Genomic DNA, 21,009 nt, shown 5'->3' with positions numbered 1-21,009 from the left:
TTACATTCATTACTAACAACTTCGCACATAATAAGCATGTTCAGATACACCCTGGGGTGTTAGTTTTCTTTTCCTATTTTTTTGTCTCCTTTTTAGCAGCTTTTGATAAGTAGCACATTTTATTTTTGAAAAAAGAATCAGAGCCGTTACTGAGCAGCCGCACCCTGAGGAAGGTCAGGAGATTAGGGAGCGGAAGTAGGCTGGCCAGACTCTTTGCTGACCACAGTAAGGGACTGCTGCTTTCTTCCCATAATTTAATTTTGAGACTCCGATGAAAAGGCACCCCTAAAAAAAAAAATCTTTGCAGAAAAAAAGAGTGAAAAATTGTTAGAAAAAGGTCATCAAAAAGTGATCAATTTAAATTTACGTCTTACAAAGTAACCACATGGAACTAACCGCAGGGCAGACATGCATTTTCGGTGATATATGGACGTTCTCAAAATACAGGCATGATTTCGCAGGAGAGAGTGGACATTGCTAGCCTCTGATGTTGGTGGGCTTTGGCCTCATTTCACGAGTATCCTGAAATTCTTAACGTGGCACTTCACAAATCAGAGGAGAGTACACTAAAAGGGACCTTTGAAGTTAACTGGCCCCCTCCCTCACTTGCCAAGTGGGAAAGCTGAGACCTGGTGGATAGAAAGTAACTTGCCCAAGGTCACTCAGCCACTGAGAAGCAGCTCGAGGACTCAGACTCCTCATCCCCAGCTGTATTTCCTTCCACCAAGCTCCACAACTCTGAGATGGGAAGCCCGGCATCAGGAAGTCCTCTTTCTGGAGAGACTCTGCGCCCATTCGCCTGCAGATGGCCCCGCGTGTTGCCAGGGGTAGTTGGTCCACCACAGCCTGAACTGACTTCTTCCGCGGCTGTTGAATGGATTCTTCAGAGCAGTCCAGGCACTTTCCACGGGGTTGCAAGGACTCGGCCTCCTGCTCTTGGCTCTACCTTCGAAAGATGCACAGACCGTGCCATGAACGCCTACGTTATCGCTGGGTTTGCGCACCGGCATCCATGGATGTCGCCATCTTCTGCCATCATGCAGGTTAAAACGTTCAAAGGCATCTTCAGCTTCTTTCTTACTCCCTCTCCCATCTCCCCTCACTCTCAGCGGCACCGCTGACAGGTCCTCCTCCAGAGTGTGCCCCACGGTCAGCTCCTGATTGCTGTTGCCACAGGCCCTGGCCATCCACGTCTGCCTGCTTCCCGGCTCTCCCCGCTTCAGTTCACGGGCCTCGATGGCTAGCACAGAGGGAGCTTCATCTGTGGTGCTGCCATTCTCCTGCCCAAATCCCTGTCACCCCTAGGAAAAAGTCCAGACTCTAAGATCGCATCCACGCACACCCCAGTCCCACCCCAGCCTATTTCTGCAGCCCCGATTCCATTAGATGTTCCCCTCCACGTGTACTCCGGCCAGCTGGATTACTTGTCATTCCCTAAACATTCTAGGAATTCTGTGCATTGACTCCCTTTCCTTCTCTTCTGTTCAGCCTCTAGAGGTCTTCATTCCGCCAGATGCAGTGCAACCACAAACTTCTGTGAATCTTCCTGAAGCATCCCGGAAGGAAGTACTAATTCTCTCTAAGGAGAGCCCTTTTATCTTTGAAAAGATACCTCCTCATCTTTGTTCCCTTCCTCACCATAGTGCTTTATCCAGCACTTTGCACAAATAAGGTGTTTTTCTTTCTTAATATTGATCGAGCACTGAACTATCTTGAGACACCAGGCCAGGCAGTGTAAGGGCTAGAGAAGGAAGATACAAATTAACTAAAATGTAATCCCTGTCTTCAAAGGAGCTTGAATCAGTGAGACATGTTCACAAATAACGTAAGCAAGTGAGCTAACTGTGGGGGTGGAATTGGGTGGAGGGGAAGTGCTGAGTGTGGAGGAAACATTCTCAGTGTTCCAGATGAGAACACGGGTATTCTGATATGGAGGGCGGGGCGGGGGAGGCGGAGGGAAAGAAAGCGCAAAGCTGTTTTTTAAATTCTATTTCTGTGCTGCGGTCATTATTAGAGTCGTTTCTAGGTCTGGCCGATGCAATCCATTCTTCCCCCAATTCCAGAGTAATCTTCCTAAAGCAAGACTCTGATCATTTCTTTTAAAGATTTTATTTATTTATATGACAGAGAGAGCAGCAGAGGGAAAGGAAGAAGCAGGCTCTCTGCTGAGTAGGGAGCCCGATGCAGGGCTCCATCCCAGGACCCTGGGATCATGATGTGAGCTGAAGGCAGACGCTTAACTGACTGAGCCACCCAGGCACCCAAGACTGATCATTTAACTCTCTGTTCAAACGTTTGCTATTGAATGAATCAAGCATCAAATAATTGCAGGCTTATGCTAGGCGTTATGGAGAATACCAGTCCATTGAGAGGAGACCACGTCTAGGAAAGAGCTGGAGAACAAAAAGCAAGAATATGCTGTAAAAGTGCTGGGGGACAGGGGACAAAATAAGTGTGTGATCACTCTAGACTGAGATTGATCGAGAAGGAATAATCAGAGGAGGCAAGACTTCACTAGATGGCCAGTTGGCAAGAAAAATTAGATGTACTAAGTGAACTTTAGGGTTCCTTTCAATTCTCAGGCCCCTATTATTCTTTGAAATGATTTATTCATTCATTCAACAAATACATGCTAAGCACTTGAACAGAATACTCACTAAGTATTTACTGAATGCCTTCTATGTGCCAGGAATTCTGCTAGACTGGAAATAGAGCAGTGAATAGAAAACTTCGCACTTAAACTCTTATAGCAAAATAGAGATGGCTGATGTAAAGCAAGTAAGTGTAACAAAATGTGATGGATGTCACAGAGGGCGAGTAGAAGGTGCTCTAGGACTGCAGAGCGGGGAGCCTAACAGCCCAAGGGCCAGAAAAGTATCACGGAGAGATGATGTTTAAGCCAAAACTCTAGTGCTGTACGTGAGTTAGACAGAAGACCGAGTGTTGGGGCAGAAGAATATCATACGGAGAATTCTGAAGTTGAGGGATGGTATGGCATGTCAGAGTATCTGAAAGGCATTTAAAAAGGCTACAACATGGAGGGTGAGTAGAAAGGGGGCAAGAAATTAGGCTGCAGAGGTAGGCAGAGCCAGATTACAGAGAATTTTACTAATTCTCATTGATAAGGTTTTTGGTAACATTAAAATATTTAGCACAATATGACACACAGACTAAGGACTTAATAAACTTAAGTACTTTTGTTAAGAGCAGATTGAGGAATGAATGGATAAATGAATGCAATGGACAGGAGATGCAGGACATGACTCAGTCTTGGGCATTTGCTCCTGGAAGCGATGCCGCTATTACTAAGGCTCCATCCCCTTAGGTTTGCACAGTAGATTGAATCATGACCCCGTGGGGGCAGCCCCTAATCTTAGTAGAATGACTCCGTCACCTGGCTTTCCCCAGGAGACAGAATTTAAGTAAATCTGCATTAAAGTCAAAGTTTGTTTAGAGATAAGGGTAAAGTTTTACCTGGCAATCGTTTAGGCTTAAGCTGCAAAAGGGTAGCCTGACTCTTTCTTAATCCTTGATGAAAAAATAGCCTTCTGAACCTCAAGTGTGAATATTGCCAAATTAGATTATTCATAGCAATGCTTCCATAGGACAGGTAAGTCTAGGAAGAAGGAGAGGGAAAAAAAATACTACAAAGAGAGATTTTGCCTTTTGAACGAGAAAAGAAAAAGTAAGACAACTGTGAAAAGCTAACCTGCACCCCTCCTTTGGGAGGTCTTATGAGTCACGGAGTCTCGCCTCAGATCCCAACTCCAGAGCAGACACTTGTCTGGGACGAGTCAGCCACCAGAGTGAAATGCTGTCTCTAGAAGGGGAGGCAGATTTTCAGGGACACAAGATGCCATTCCGAGGATTCTAATTAATTACCAGGCCAAAGACTAACACTCCACCCTCTTGTTTATAACCAAGAGACTTTCTTCTGATTTGCTGCAGAGTTGCATTCAAAATTTGGGAGTTGATTTGGCTCTCGGTATAAATAACATACCAGAGTCAGTGCCTAGTAGAAGGGTCCAAAACTATTTCTGAAGTCATCATAGCAGCTAAGCTTTCATTTGGCAGAGAGAGAATCTGAAGAGGTCTTTAGAAAGATTCTTAATGCTGTTGCTAGGAACGTCTGTGTGTGTGTATCTGTGTGGGGGGGGCGGGGGGGCGGTGGGATGGCACAGGGTTTAATATGTGCTCTCAATCAGCAATGTCTCCTTAACATAAAAGCAGCCTGTGAAGGTCATTTGCCATTTTATTTCAGAGAGAAACATGAAAAATGCCTAAATAAGCGGCTTTCTAGGAAATTCATTGTGTGTGTTTCATTAGTCATGTAAGGCATAATGTCCTGAAAGGAGCCAGGTGCACGCATATGTAGCCGGCATGAAAGGGGCACTGGAATCTTCCTCCTAACTGAGCCTCTTGGTGTCCTAAGTCCCAGATCTGCTGACTACTTTCTCAGAACCTGCTCAGATGAAAACTCTAGCAATGCTTGAGCAGCCCTGACTGGATTGGGAGCTTTCTTAGCTCTTGCTGGGAGCTTGTAAAGGATTGCACAGGTGCCTTAGGTGAGGGAATGCGGTGGCCACCTGTGTGCTTCTCATCCCAGGGAGCTGTGGGAGTAAAGGGGTGTCTGGCCCCAGGAGAGCTATCGATCATTTGCAGTCACAGATTCCTGGATGGGCTCTTGGATGCCAGACGATATTTCTTTGCCTGCAGTTGATAGAGTGCAAAGCGAACCGGCTGCCCTGCTGCCCCTCTGCTCATCCTTGAGTGACAGCCGGTTCTGATTCAGGCTTGTTTGCCATGAAGCTTGTTGTCCCTGCGTGCCGTTCCTAATGGACCTCACAGATACAATAGGCTAAAGATACACTGAAGTCATGGCATCCTTTTACTACATGCACAAGAGATTGAGAAATCAAGCCTTCTCAGGGCTACAGTCCTGAGAATACACCTAGATTCTGAGCCACGCTGTCTCCCTCTCCCCTTTCCTCCCTGTGCATCATTTGCGCTTTTATTTTGCAGGAAGAGTAGCTTAGTGATCATGGACTTCAGCTCTTGCCTGTAGCGATCCTGTTCGCATTTTATTCTTTACACAGAATAGGAAGGAGGTTCGCTTGCTTTGCGCAGAGGCTGAGCCACCGGAGAAAGCAAAGCCAGTGTGATTTATTGAATGAAAGCGCTGGACAATTACCAACAACTTGTTCCTCTGCTGCCTCGAACAACCTAAACTGGTAAGTAAAATTTATTGTTGTCTTTCTTCATATGAATGTGGGGCTTTCTAATTCACTGATTATTTTTTAAAATGTGTGTGTGTTGCTGTGGTTTAAATGATATAAAAAAATCTGCATCTACCAAAGTTAGCTGCAGGCAGTCCATGAAGAATGCACACAAGCACATACACGTCCATGTGGAGAGGCGAGAATGGGGGTGGGGAAGCCCCATTGCTGATAATTAGGCATTTTGTTTCGGCAAGCTTGAGGACATTATGTGCTTGCCTAACTGATTAGCAAGAGCTATCAAAAATAGAATATTCTTTTCTTGTATAAGATCATTTCCCAGTCGGGTTCCTGAGTACCTATAAAATACCTGTTGGATTAGGTATAGATGGATCCCATCATGCTGATAATCCTTAATATAAACCCAGGCATCTTGTCTTTAATCCAGCTGGACATGCAGAGTGGGATACCAGCATTCTGTCCATCCTGGGTGAGCGTGCCCATAAATAGCATCGTGACTGTGATGTCGAGGATACCTGCCAAGGGCACACAGTGGACATGCATGCAGACCCTTGCCTGATCCACCACAACTTTTGTACCCATATGCCTTACATCCTTTTTTTATTCTATGAAGACATATGGTTGGTAGGGCATACTAGGTTCAAAGTGGGATATTGTAACGGTCTTGTTACCCATGCTGATCTTCGGCCCCGCCAAGGCCACTAGAAGTACCATTGATAATCAAGTTTGATTTTGCTTCCCTGCTGGGACACAAAATCCCTGTACTCACTTGATTTCTTCACATCCCAAAAAAGATTCAAGCCAATCTCTGCAGAGGGGAAAGGTAAAGGGAGAAAACTATTGCTTTTCCCACCACCACTACCATTATCACATCTTCCTCGTCTTTTCTTTGCCTGGCTACTACAAGGCTTTATGGCAGCACCAATCCATTTCTTGTTGGTTCAGAATCCATATAGATGTCATACAGAGTTTACTATCTTTGGTGCACTCTATCTGCAGTGTATCACTGGCCATTCAGATGAAGTTGTGGCCTTGGGTGCTGACAAAGATGGGTGATGGTAGAATAGTAAACAGCATGCTTCTCTAAATAAAAACCAGTTAGGAAATCTGAGAGATGGGCAAAGTTTTGCAGAGGAGAAAGGATCCCAGGCCACTCAATCATAAGAGCAGGGTCATTCTCCCATGTCATTTGGCTATTTCACAAATGATGGCATTCTAACGGGAAGGAGATGGAATTGCCTAATGGTTAGAGATACCAGGATAGCAGGGCACTTTTGCTCATTCCCAGACTGTGTGTCTTTAGGAAATTCCCTGGATCTCCATTTTTCCATTTTTTCCCCTTCCTGATTGTTTCAAAGAAGACATGCTAAGCTCAATTAATTTATCCATGAGATACTACTTAAAACTTTCCAATTAAAGATGCAATAGGTAATCAAGATCATTGTTCACACACGTTAATCCAGAGACCATGCATCAGAAACCTATGGATGAAGGTTTATGTGGGGATGAGGAGATATATACACCTTCCCCATCAGAGGGATACAGGGCACTCTGAAGGAAGCATGATCACACTCGGGGGATGAGAAGGGGAGAATAGAGCTGAAAAATGGCATTTTAAAAAACCACTTCAAATAAATAGGTCACATAAATAATTTTTATCAATACTGATCAGTAATAGACTTTCTGTACTCATGATGCCAAGATACTGAGGATCTTAAATGTTTTGATACGAACATTTTGGAGGAGTTAGTTCAAGGATCAGTAGAAACCACGTATAGAATTTATGTTCAAATTACCCCCATGCCCATGCACGTGGAATTAGAAGCTGTAAATGTACTATGATTTATTTGAGGAATTCTAGAAGATTCATTGGCCAAAAGAATTGTCCTAGGATTAGGTACCTGAAATTCTTTCATCAGGGATTCAATTAAATATTGCTGTCTTTTATAAAACAAATATTCTTAGGAGGAATAACAAATTAAGACACTCATACCTTATCATAAATGAATGTATTGAGTATTTTCTTCCTCAGGGGAAACCCAAAGGATGTTGCCTTAATGCTATATTAATTCTTCTGCTTTCTATTTATTTCATACCTGTCTCTAAGAACTTCTCTTGTAATGATCACTTCACTCCTTTTTTTTATGATTTATTTATTTATTTGAGAGAGAGTGTGCACATGCTAGCCAGAGGGCGGGGGGAAGGGGCAGAAGGATTGGGAAAAGAGAATCTCAAGCAGACTCGGTGCAAAGCCCCATGTGGGGCTTGATCTCACCACCCTGAGCAGAAACCAAGAGTCGGACGCTCAACCCACTGAGCCACCCAGGTGCCCCTTTATCATTTCACTCTTGATCAGAAAACTAAGTAGCCTTTAGGACAAGCTGTTTCCTTCTTTTTATAGGATGCTTGGATTAGACGATACCATCTAGATTTCCTCTAGGCCATTGAGAGTCACATGTGGAAAGCTGAACTCACTATCTTTCCCCTTTTAGATCCACTCTTCCTCCTGCATCCCCCCTCCCTTTTCTTAATTATTGGTGGAACCATTCAGCACCTAGTCAACGAAGCAGAGCTAATAAAAGCTATCCTCAGGTTTCCTAACGCCTTAGGTCCCTCCATCTGATCACTAACCAAGTTTGGTCCATCTTGCTTCCTCCCTCTTTTTAATCTACCCAACCCTCTCCATCCCCATTGTCACATGCTGGAGTTGAAGTCACCAGCTCTCATGGGGACTTTTTCAAGGGCATTATACTTGGTTGTCCCCCTGTCACTGGTCCCCTTCAAACCACCCTCTGGATACTACCACAGTGATTTTCTAAAAATGCAAATCTTAGCCTTTCTCTAGTGCTTCCCTGTTGTAAACAGGTTGAAATCTATTGTCCTTCAATATGATATGCAAAGCCTTGATGGTCTGGCCCTGCTATCTCTCCAGGCTTCTTTCCCAAGGTCCTAGTGTGATGGATGAAATATCCTTTGGAATTGTCAGAGCCCTAAAGAATTCCATTAGGGCCCCTATGGACATCAACTGACCAGCAACACTATGACATGTCCTAACCTGAGCTCTTATGCCTGGAACGCCCTTCCCTTTCCTTCCTGCTGGTTGATTCCTCATTCACTGTTCAAAATCTTGCTCAGTCATCACCGTCTCTAACTCGTTCCCCCATACCCACTTTTCCCATGACACCTCCTATCACCCCTCTATGCTACTTCTTGCCTTAAACATTTGAGAGCAGTGTTGAGAGGCTAAGCTCTCAGATCCGAATTGCCTGCGTTTGAATCCCAGAACTGCCCCCTTAGTAGTACCTCAATTCCTTACTATATAAGGTAGGGATAATAGTAGTCCTTACTTCACAAGGCTATTATGGGATTCAGAGAGCTGATGCACATAAAGACATTATTCTAAATAGTGCCTGACTCAGAAAGTGCTATAGAAGTAAAAGCCATTATCATTATTCCTAATTTTACATATCACACTATTTCATACATACATACGGTTGCTTAACTATCTTCCTCATTATCCTGTGAGCTTGCTGGGATACAGGTAGGGTAATCAACTTGTTTCAGTTTGCCTGGGATTTTCCCAGTTTTAGCACTGAAAGTCCTGTATCCCAGGAACCCACTCAGTCCCAGGCAAACCAAGACAGCCGGTCGCCCTATGAGGGTGTCTTACTCACCTCTGACGTCCCAGGGTCTGTCACAGGATACGTAGGCTACCGAGTAGATCACCCAAAGGGTTTATTGAACTATAGAATCAAAATTAATTGTCTTTTCACCTTCTTCCTTATAAACATCCTTTAAACGTCAAAAATCAGTCTTCTTCCTGCTGTGAAGTCACCACTGACTTTTGAAAACTTATCACTGAACAACTGAATATATTTTTTTTAAATGCACAGGACTTGAAAGGTTGCTTCCACCCTGTTATATATTATCAGTGTAATAGAATCAGCCACTCTTTAGCAATCAGAGACATACCTGTCATGGTAACAGCCGGTGGGGAATAGGAGAAGGGTCACGCTTTCTTTTCTGTCTAGTGACAGGCAGGTTGAAGTGTGAAGGTCCCTAGTTCACATCACAGCCTGAAGAGCAATCTTGTCCCAGTCAGAAATGTTCCCTTTGCTGAATGTATCTGTCTACCCAGTTGTCAAGAATGACTAGAGTTCCTGTTTCTAATATGCTTTGTCTTACAACTGCTCCTCCTCCAGACTGGCTCAGATCTTTTTTCACAGTACAAATATGATGAGAAAGTCCCACAACCAAGCTCCTGTGAAACAGGGACTCTGGACATGCCAGAACTCATAACGAGGACAAGATCTTCTCCTTAGAATCAAGGTCTAGGAAGAAACTGACAGGCAGCCAGACCAAGCACCCTCGGGCAGGATAATAGCAGAATTGCTAAGAGCATGGACTTTGGAGTCAGAATCAATCCTGCCTCCTCCATTTATTGGCTCTAGGATCTTAGACAAGCTACCTAACCTCTCTGGGCCTCAGTTTCCCTGTTTGCAAAATGATGATATAATAGTACCAACTTTCTTATAGGGCTATTATTACATTTTGTCTTAGCCTTGAAAGCAAAGCCAATTGTGAATGTTCTGTTGGGTATTGGGAGACATAATCTTAGGGCATCAAGAGTCAAGCCATCAGGGCGCCTGGGTGGCTCAGTTGGTTAAGTGACTGCCTTCGGCTCAGGTCATGATCCTGGAGTCCCTGGATCGAGTCCCGCATCGGGCTCCCTGCTCGGCAGGGAGTCTGCTTCTCCCTCTGACCCTCCCCCCTCTCATGTACTCGCTCTCTCTCATTCTCTCTCTCTCAAATAAATAAATAAAATCTTCAAAAAAAAAAAAAAAGAGTCAAGCCATCAAGGTAGAAGGGAAATGAGTTGAGGAAGGAGGGAACACAAATATAGGTGGTTTGTAACTCAACTAGCCAAGGCTTCACAAGAAAACACATCTAGTGGTTTGTTTGTGTGTGATTGCTTCCAGGAAGCCCTCAAAACAATCCATAAGGGAAGAATGGAGAAGAAATTATCTGAGGGCTACTTCTGGTCTCCTGTCTCGCCTTGGTCCACTTTTCACATTTCCAGATAGTGTGACCCAGTCCCTCAGGGTAGCCATGAGTAAAGCTGGAGGCTCCCTCCACAGGTCTGGTTGGGTCAGAGCTGCTGCAGCTACTGTCCCAGCAAGCATGGTGGGGGCCATGCCAGAACCCGCCCTTCACTTGACACAGCTGGTGTTTGGAGACAGGATAATGGTGGCAGCCAAGGCTCTCTACTAGAGCAAGCAGCCAGAACCCAGGGAACAGGTGGTTTTAAAGTAAATCTGGGGAGGCTCCACTCTCCAAAGATTATTGTTGCCATATTGCCTGGATTCTCCAGGCTGCTATCACTCTTTCCTTAAAGCTTGGCTCCAGGTGCATTAAAATTGTAGCTGGGATCAGGCTGTAATAAAGAGCAGAAGTTTTTAATTTTCATAAAGTGTAATTCATCAATTTATTTTATGGTTTGTACTCTGTGTGCCTCTTCTAAGAAATCATTGTCTTATTCAAGTTCACAAAGATTTTCCCCTGTGTTTTTTTCTAGAAGTTTTACAGTGTGAGCTTTTGCAGTTAGGCCTCTAATCTATTTCATTTCAAGTTAATTTTTTATATATGATATGAAGTAGGGGTTGAAGTTTTGTTTTTGCATACAGATATCTCATTGTTCCAGTGCTAGTTGTTGGAAAATTTCTTCTTCCCTATTGAATTACCTTGACACCTTTGTCAAAGATCAGTCGATCATAGGGCGCCTGGGTGGCTCAGTTGGTTAAGCGACTGCCTTCGGCTCAGGTCATGATCCTGGAGTCCCTGGATCGAGTCCCGCATCGGGCTCCCTGCTCGCGAGGAGTCTGCTTCTCCCTCTGACCCTCCCCCCTCTCATGTGCTCTCTCTCTCATTCTCTCTCTCAAATAAATAAATAAAATCTTTTTTAAAAAAAAAAGATCAGTCGATCATATATGTGCATGCTATTTCTAGGCTCTATATTTGGTTTCATTAAATCTCTATGTCTGTCTTTATGCCACAGTCTTTATCTGGAGAGCTATCCTTATACCAGTACCACAGATCTTGATTACCATGACTTTATATCAAGTCTTGAAATCACATAGTGTAAGCCTTCCAACTTTGTTCTTTTTCAAAGTTGTTTTGGCTATTTTAGATCCTATCCATTTTTATAAAAATTTCAGAATCAGCTTTTTAATTTTTTTTTAAGATTTTATTTATTTATTTGACAGAGAGAGACACAGCGAGAGAGGGAACACAAGCAGGGGGAGCAAGAGAGGGAGAAGCAGGCTTCCCGCTGAGCAGGGAGTCCGATGTGGGGCTCGATCCCAGGACCCTGGGATCATGACCTGAGCCGAAGGCAGACACTTAACGACTGAGCCACCCAGATGCCCCTGATTTCTTAAAACAAACAACAACAAAAAAAACCTGCTAGATTGGGACTGCATTGAATCTAGAGCTCAGTTTGGAAGAATTGACATCTTAACAATATTAATTCTTCTGATCTGATCCATGAAGAAAGTATACACCTCTGTTTATTTAGGTTTTCTTTAACTACTCATTAATGTCATGTTGTTTCAAGTATACAAGTTTTGCTCTCATTTTGTTTTTTGCTGAGTAGATTTTTGTAGATTTATTAGACTGTTCTACAAAATGTTCATGTCATCTGCAAATGAAGATTGTCTTTCTTTCTTTGCAGTGTTTATGCCTTATTTTTCTTGCCTTGCTACTATAGCTAGAATGCCCAGTATAATAGAAGAGATAGGAATGGACATCCATGCCTTGTTTCTGATCCTAGGAGGAAGCACTTGGTCTTTAATTGTTAAGTACAATGTTGTCTATAGATTTTTGTAGATTCTCTTTATCAGGTTGAGGTAGTTCCCTTATATTCCTGAAAGCTTTTTTTTTTTTTTTAATGAATGGATGTTGAATAATGTCAAATGCTTCTTTTTCTGCACCTATTCATATGATTTTTTTCTTTTATTCTGTTAATGAAGTGAACTACATTGATGAGCGGTTGAATGTTATACTAACATCCCTGCTTTCCTAGAATGAACCCTACTTGATTGTGATGTATTATCCTTTATGTATATTGCTGGATTTTATTTGCTAACATTATGTTGAGCTTTTTTGCTTCTATGTTCATGAGACACATTGAGCAATCGCTTTCTTTTCTTGTAATGCCTGTTTTCTGGTTTTGGTATCAGGGCCATGCTAGCCTCAAAAATGAAACCAAATTTTTGGAAGAGTTTTATGTAGAATTGGTATTTTTTTTTTCTTAAATGTCTGGCAGGCTGTAACATTTAACATGGCCTTTATTAAATATTGTGGAAGAAAAGAAACTACTAGGATGGAAAAAAAAAAAGTATAAAACTAGAGACTAGGTTTCCCATACAGGGTCTCTTCCTGTCTCCTAACTTCTGGTCCTGTAGCTATGTTGCAGAGACCAGCCCACCTTCAATCAACAGATCTATTTGCCCTTCTCTTTGGAGCTCAGGTCCCCTAAAGCCTCTCTGAAGGAAGAAAAGAAAAGATACATTTATTTCCTTAGAGAAACTCCAAGAGTTTTTTCTAATTAAAATAATGCCTAAAATTGATTAATAGTGGTATACCCACCCAACAGAATACTGTTCAGCATAACAAGTGAAGAACTACTGATAGACATAACAATGTGGATGAATCTCAAGATAATTAAGCTGAGTTAAAGAAGGCAGACTTAAAAAAAAAAAAAAAGAGTGCATAGTGATTATTCCATTTGTATGACATTCTAGAAAAGGAAGCCTAGTCTGTAGTGTCAGAAAGCAGCAAGCAGTAGATGCCTGAGAACAGTAACCCTGAAATGAATATTTTTTGAACATCTGTTTCTTTCAGGCAGGCACTTTGCTAAATAAGTTGAGATAAGGAATACTGGTAATGATAAGGAAATTGAAGCTTAGGGACGGTAAATAATTTGCCCGATGTCATGCAGTTAATAGGTAGAAGAACCAAACCCAAAGTTAGATCAGCCTGATACCAAAGTCCCTACCTTTTTTTTTTAAGGTTTATTTATTTATTTGAGAGAGAGGGAACATAAGTGGGAAGGGCAGATGGAGAGGGAGAGAGAATCTCAAGCAGACTTCCTGCTGAGTGTGGAGCCTGATTCGGGGCTCCATCTCATGACCTTGAGATCGTGACCTGAGCCAAAATCAAGAGTTACTTGCCCAACCAAATGAGCCACCCAGGCACCCCAAAGTCCTTGTTTTTAATACTGTGCTTAAAACATGAGTATCTTGAGGTTGAAGAATGGAATAAAATATAACTATAGATCTCAACTTGTTTCAGTAAAAGTGGCTAACAAGGAATGCCCTCTGAAGAGTGATATACCAGACTTAACACAACAAAAACAATTTCCCAGCCAGTTCCCCTCCTAGGATTCTGTATCTACTTTACCCATCAGGTATTTCACTCAACAGTTGAGTCTCTTTTTCTTCCCCAGTTAAATTTAATACAAAAACGCAGAGAGTACTGTTATTACTGTTTTCAAGACAGTTTTTTGGGTGCTCTAGGGATTACACAGTATGTTATTAAAGTTCCCAACAGGAATCATATGGCACATGAAAACAGTAACTGAGGAAAGGTTAATACATTTTGTACTTCCTTTGTTAAATTTATTACTCAGTATTTTAATCTTTTTAATGTCATACTATATTAAATAGAATTGTTCTCTTAATTTCATGTTCATTGTCTTAAATCAGAAAGGAGAATAAAAGAGTTATAAACAAAAGATAGACTTATATTGTCTTATATTTACATTACCTTTTATGTTTACCTCCATAGTTTACTTACCAATGCTCTTTCTTTCCTTATGTGGATTTGAGTCACTGTCTAGTACCCTTTCATTTCAGCCTGAAGGATTTCCTTTAATATTTCCCTTTTTTAAAAAGTTTTATTTATTTATTTTTAGAGGTGGGGAGGGCAGAGGAAGAGGGAGAAAGAGAATCTAAAGCAGACTCTCCACTGAGCAGGGAGCCCAACATGGGGCTCAATCTCACAATCCTGAGATCATGACCTGAGCTGAAATCAAGAATTGGATGCTTAGGGGTGCCTGGGTGGCTCAGTTGGTTAAGCCACTGCCTTCGGCTCAGGTCATGATCCTGGAGTCCCCGGATCGAGTCCCGCATCGGGCTCCCTGCTCAGCGAGGAGTCTGCTTCTCCCTCTGACCCTCCCCCCTCTCATGCTCTCTCTCTCTATCTCATTCTCTCTCTCAAATAAATAAATAAAATCTTAAAAAAAAAAAAAAAGAATTGGACGCTTAACTGACTGAGCCCCACCCAGTTGTCCCTCCCTTTAATATTTCTTATAGGAAAAGTCTGCTGTCAAATTCTGTTAGTATTTGTTTATCCATGAATGTCTTAATATCACCTTCATTTTTGAAGGGTTGTTTTGCTATATAGAGAAATTCTTATTTGACAGTCTTTCTTTTGGCATTTGGAATATGTCATCCCACTTCCCTCTGGCCTCTATGGTTTTCTGGCAAAAAAATCAGCTGTAAATCTTTCTGAGGATTCCTTGTAGGTAATGGGTTATGTCTTGTTTTCAAGATTTTCCCTTTGTTTTTAGCTTTTGGTGGTTTAATTATGATGTATATGGGTGTGAATCTCTTTGAATGCATCCTGTTTGGTGTTTGTTGAGCTTCTTGGATGTGTAAGTTAATGCTTCTCATCAATTTGGGGAAGTTTACGACCATTATTTCTTCAAATATTCCCTCTCCCCTTACTCCTTCTCCTTCTTTTTTTTTTTTTTAATTTTTTTACTGTTATGTTAATCCCCATACATTACATCATTAGTTTTAGATATAGTGTTCCATGATTCATTGTTTGTGCATAACACCCAGTGCTCCATGCAGAACGTGCCCTCCTCAATACCCATCACCAGGCTAACCCATCCTCCCACCCCCCTCCCCTCTAGAACCCTCAGTTTGTTTTTCAGAGTCCATCGTCTCTCATGGTTCTTCTCCCCCTCCGATTTCCCCCCCTTCATTCTTCCCCTCCTGCTACATTCTTCTTCTTCTTTTTTTCTTTCTTAACATATATTGCATTATTTGTTTCAGAGGTACAGATCTGAGATTCAACAGTCTTGCACAATTCACAGCACTTACCAGAGCACATACCCTCCCCAGTGTCCATCACCCAGTCACCCCATCCCTCCCGCCCCACCCCCCACTCCAGCAACCCTCAGTTTGTTTCCTGAGATTAAGAATTCCTCATATCAGTGAGGTCATATGATACATGTCTTTCTCTGTTTGACTTATTTCGCTCAGCATAATATCCTCCAGTTCTATCCACGTCGTTGCAAATGGCAAGATCTCATTCCTTTTGATGGCTGCATAATATTCCATTGTATATATATACCACCTCTTCTTTATCCATTCATCTGTTGATGGACATCTTGGCTCTTTCCATAGTTTGGCTATTGTGGACATTGCTGCTATAAACATCGGGGTGCACGTACCCTTTCGGGTCCCTACTTTTGTATCTTTGGGGTAAATACCCAGGAGTGCAATTGCTGGATCATATGGTAGCTCTATTTTCAACTTTTTGAGGAACCTCCATACTGTTTTCCAGAGTGGCTGCACCAGCTTGCATTCCCACCAACAGGGTAGGAGGGTTCCCCTTTCTCCGCATCCCCGCCAACATCTGTCATTTCCTGACTTGTTAATTTTAGCCATTCTGACTGGTGTGAGGTGGTATCTCATTGAGGTTTTGATTTGGATTTCCCTGATGCCGAGCGATATTGAACACTTTTTCATGTGTCTGTTGGCCGTTTGGATGTCTTCTTTGGAAAAATGTCTGTTCATGCCTTCTGCCCATTTCTTGATTGGATTCTTTGTTCTTTTGGTGTTGAGTTTGATGAGTTCTTTATAGATTTTGGATACTAGCCCTTTATCTGATATGTCATTTGCAAATATCTTCTCCCATTCTGTCAGTTGTCTTTTGGTTTTGTTGACTGTTCCCTTTGCTTTGCAAAAGCTTTTTATCTTGATGAAGTCCCAATAGTTCATTTTTGCCCTTGCTTCCCTTGCCTTTGGCGATGTTTCTAGGAAGAAGTTGCTGCGACTGAGGTCGAAGAGGTTGCTGCCTGTGTTCTCCTTTAGGATTTTGATGGACTCCTGTCTCACATTGAGGTCTTTCAACCATTTGGAGTCTATTTTTGTGTGTGGTGTAAGGAAATGGTCCAGTTTCATTCTTCTGCATGTGGCTGTCCAATTTTCCCAACACCATTTGTTGAAGAGACTGTCTTTTTTCCATTGGACATTCATTCCTGCTTTGTCAAAGATTAGTTGACCATAGAGTTGAGGGTCCATTTCTGGGCTCTCTATTCTGTTCCATTGATCTATGTGTCTGTTTTTGTGCCAGTACCATACTGTCTTGATGATGACAGCTTTGTAGTAGAGCTGGAAGTCCGGAATTGTGATGCCACCAGCTTTGCTTTTCTTTTTCAACATTCCTCTGGCTATGCGGGGTGTTTTCTGGTTCCATACAAATTTTAGGATTATTTGTTCCATTTCTTTGAAAAAAGTGGATGGTATTTTGATGGGGATTGCATTGAATGTGTAGATTACTCCTTCTCCTTCTTAGGCTCCTATTATGTGTATGCTGGTACACTTGGTAGTGTGTAATGAAACTGTTCATTTTTCTTCTTTTTTTTTTCTCTTTTTGCTCCTAAAACCGGATAATCTCAATTGACCTATCTTCAACTTTGCTGATTCTTCCTTCTTCCTATTCAAATCTGATGTTAAGCCCCTCTAGTGAATTTTTCATTTCGGTTATGTTTCAACTTCGTAATATCTATTTGGTGCTGGATTTGTTTTATAAATTCTACCTCTTTATTGGTATACTCTTACTTGGTGAGATGGCATTCTCACAATTCTTTTTTTTTTTAATGTTTTTTATTTATTTATTTATTCATGAGAGTCAGAGAGAGAGAGAGAGGCAGAGGCAGAGGCAGAGGAAGAAGCAGGCTCCCCGCTGAGCAGGGAGCCTGATGCGGGACTCGATCCCAGGACCCTGGGATCATGACCTGAGCCGAAGGCAGACGCTTAACCATCTGAGCCACCCAGGCGCCCCCTCACAATTCTTTATTTCTTTAAATATGGCATCCTTTTCTTCAGGTCAGTGTTTACTGACTGCTTTATTTCCCGTGAATCGGACATATTTTTCTTTATTTGTTTTGTGCATGTCTCATATTTTTCTTGTTAAAATCTAGGCATCTTAAATAATATAATGTGGCAACTCTAGAAATCAGATTATCCCACCTCCTTAGGGTTTATTGTTTAGTGATTTTTCAGAATTAAATCTGTGAAGTCTGCATTCTTTGTCACTTCTTTGTCACTTCAGTGGCCACTGAAGTCTCTGCTTGGTTAGCTTAGTGATCAGCTAATGATTGAACAAAAATTTCCTTAAATGCCAGAAGCCAATAAGTCTTCCAGTCTTTACAGAAGGGCTCTGTGCATATGTTGGGGCACACTTTCCATACTCACCAGCAGTTGATAGCCCTGCCTTACCCTTCACTTCCTGCTTGCACACAGCCTCAACATCAGACAGAGATAAGAGCTTAGGACTTTTTCAGGTATTTTATGAGAATGTTCCCAGCCCTGGGCATACATGTGGTCTGCTAGATCCCTGGCAATGTGTCAGAGCTTTTCAAAGTCTTCTATGGACATCTCATTCCCCAACATTTCCTTTTAAGGTTTTCAGTTAGTCTAATGTTTGCCCCAACTTTTACCTACCACCTCAGGCAGCTGTGATGATTAAACAATTGCTGATGTTTGTTTTTGACAAAATGCCTTAGAGGAAAAGGTTATTTGCACTTTGTGAACTCTGAGGCAGGTCAAATAAAGAAAAATCTTGTGAGTGGGGTCTTCCAGGGAACCACCAGTCAGGTCAAATAATGATGATTCTCTCAAAATGGGGTTTTGAAGGAGCTCTGTCACCATTCTGCACCATCCAGTGGCTGCCAAGCTCCTGTTTTTTGTCATGAATATACACTGATGGTCTTCAAGGCTACCACAGAGCTAGGGAAGATAGGAACTGAGCAGATTAAAAATGCCACAAAGCTCACTGTTCTTACCAAATCAGCCACTTTTCTCAAATAAACACTTCTTGGATTGTTGCAAACCTTTGGTTAATTTCCAGAGTTCTGAGAAAGTTAATTTTGACAATTCCTGCTAGTGTTCTTATTGCTTTTATGGAGGAGAGGATTTGGGGAGGTCATTACTTTGCCATTCCCACTGTCATACTACTCTTTTATTTTTAATCTTTCTGTGAAATGTTTATTTAGGTGCACCACTTGTAATCTCAGTTAGAGGGGCACCTAGGTGGCTCAGTCAGTTAAGTGTCTGACTCTTGATTTCAGCTCAAGTCTTGATCTCAGGGTTGTGAGTTCAAGCCCTGTGTTGGGTTCCACGCTTGGCATGGAGCCTACTTTAAAAAAAAAAAAAATCTCAGTTGGAAAGTTTTATCTTTTTTAGGAAATTAAACCATTTGGGTATATTGTGCTCACATATATATTCAATCTTATCCTTACGACTTCATTTTACATTTCTATTTATTATGGTCTCTTTATTTTTTTATTTTTCTTTAGGGTTATCCTTATTCCTATCTTTCCACTAATAGTTTGAAGTTCAACTTTCTGTTTTACTATAAGTTACTGTAAACATCCATATAAAAACATCTAAACTTATATTTTCTATCAAAATAAAACTAAATAGTATAATAAGTACATAAAGTCATATCTTAAAACAATGTTTAAAACAAACAAGAAAACTATTTGAATCATTACCAATGTACTTTGGTGTCTCTGGTTTGAGAAGAAGATTGAGGTAATTTTACCAATTGCTGCTATTTATTGAGTGGCTGTTAGCATTAAACAGGATACATGCTTTCATTTGTTAATTCATTTAATCTTCACAACTCTGTAAGAACTCCTGTTATATATGATGAAATGAACTCTGAGAATTTAAATAAAGTTCCTAGAGTCACATAGATTATAGTTAACAATATGATGATCCAGGCTTGGGTCTGCCAAATTCCAGAGCCAAAACTACATTGCTTCTCAAAGGCTTGCACCTTTCTAAAAGGGTAAAAATTTAAGAGTACAGTCAGTTGGGAGGGATGTGCATGTTTATGAGAACAAATAATACAGAGTGTCTTTCTCAATATCTTTCATCAGACAAAATTTTAAATATGGGGGGGGGAAGAAAATATAATGATAGATGAAATCTAGAAGAATAGAAACATGCTGAAAGATGGCCAGGAAGGAAGGGACAGCTGGGGCAGTATGAGAAGGAAGTCAAAGAGACAGAGAAAGTCAACCTATTTTGACTGAAGGGAACAGATGGGAGATGAGCAAAGACAAAAGGGGCCATGTGGGTAGGTGTCATCAGTTAGAGGGCAAGTAACTGGAATTTGATCAATCGACAAGAATTTATTTACTGGACTCCAGGGTACTGTGTGAGATACAAAAGAATGTAGAGTTATTTTGGGAATGATAATGATGTAGACAAGACAGATGGCTTGAACTGGGGCATTAATGCTGAAGGAAGAGGCTAGAGACAGAAGGCAGAAAGAAAGAGGTTAAGGCAATCTCCATGTGAGCCAGCTTGCATATCAATCTGGAATTTTTGTGGGAACAGCAAGATATAGAGGAAATGCTGTAATTGCTATTGAATCAAAGTTAAAGGATCTGTAGATGGAACGAGAAAGATACCAAATCACCTACCCCCTCTATTTCTGCTTTTGTGTAAATTAAAAGATTATTAAAGATGAAAACACACCCATATGTACATACACACTACAGATAGTGCTTTAAATCATCCTCCCAAATGTACATATGACCATTTAGCTAAGACTGAGTGGGACCTGATACAGTTGACTAAAACTGAATAGGTCTGAGGACCTTGGAAGGTACTAAGAAGTAATTTGTGTTGGAGGAGATTGCAGGCAAGATTTAAAAGGTTCCTAAAGACATTCAACAACGTAACGAGGATAGCTTTCCATTTGTTAAAGTGAAAGTAAGTCAAGTTAGTTGGCGCAGCAGATATGGAACCCAGTTCAGAAACATGAGGAGGAAATGAGGTTTCTGAGTAGTTCCTTAGTATATTATTTGTCATAGACTCTCATATGAGCATTCGTTTATTCTAAAGTATTTATTGAACATCTTCTGTAACAAAAATGATAGCTGCCATGAGTTTTCCTGTATTCTAAGCTCTCTACATGCATTATCTCATCAAATCCTCATAACTGTAATGTGATGTTAGTATTATCCCTATTTTACAAATGAGAAAAATAAGATTCAGATATGTTAAGTAACTCACCCAAGGTCACATAGTCAGTAGCTGGAAGAGAAGCAATTCATAGCCTAATCTGTATTATATTTCTTGTACTTCGAGGCAGGCATATTTTAAGTATAAAAATTAATACTTGGCAGGCCTTGTTCTTGAGAAGCATACAGACTAGCAAGGAGACAGAAAGCCAAACAGCTGTAAAACAATAAAATATTTTCTGTAAGAGGCATATACTAGGTGAGTGAGTAAAGAAATACAAATTTGCCTGCGGCTATCAGAGAGCACTTGAGCATAGACTTTAAGGATCATCAGTCATTTCCTAGGTGATGAAGGCACAGATGGAATTCCAGTACAGGCAAAAGTAGTGCAAACAAGCACCCAGAGGTAGGAAAGAGTTTGAACTATTTAGGAAACCC

The 21,009-nt window shown here is 41.4% G+C and overlaps 1 protein-coding gene across 1 annotated transcript in view; it reads left to right on the top strand.

The window, feature by feature from the left end:
* The window catches only part of ANKFN1 (ankyrin repeat and fibronectin type III domain containing 1), a 311,761-nt gene that overhangs the window by 145,250 nt on the left and 145,502 nt on the right, over positions 1–21,009 (top strand). The window contains exon 3 of the mRNA XM_036106172.2: positions 5,097–5,231. Within this exon, the coding sequence (XP_035962065.1) occupies positions 5,097–5,231 (135 nt within the window). The remainder of the gene's footprint in view (positions 1–5,096; positions 5,232–21,009) is intronic.

The sequence above is a fragment of the Halichoerus grypus genome, chromosome 2 (assembly GCF_964656455.1).
Source record: "Halichoerus grypus chromosome 2, mHalGry1.hap1.1, whole genome shotgun sequence".
Classification (NCBI taxonomy): Eukaryota; Metazoa; Chordata; class Mammalia; order Carnivora; family Phocidae; genus Halichoerus; species Halichoerus grypus.
This window is presented reverse-complemented; position numbering and strand designations above follow the sequence as displayed.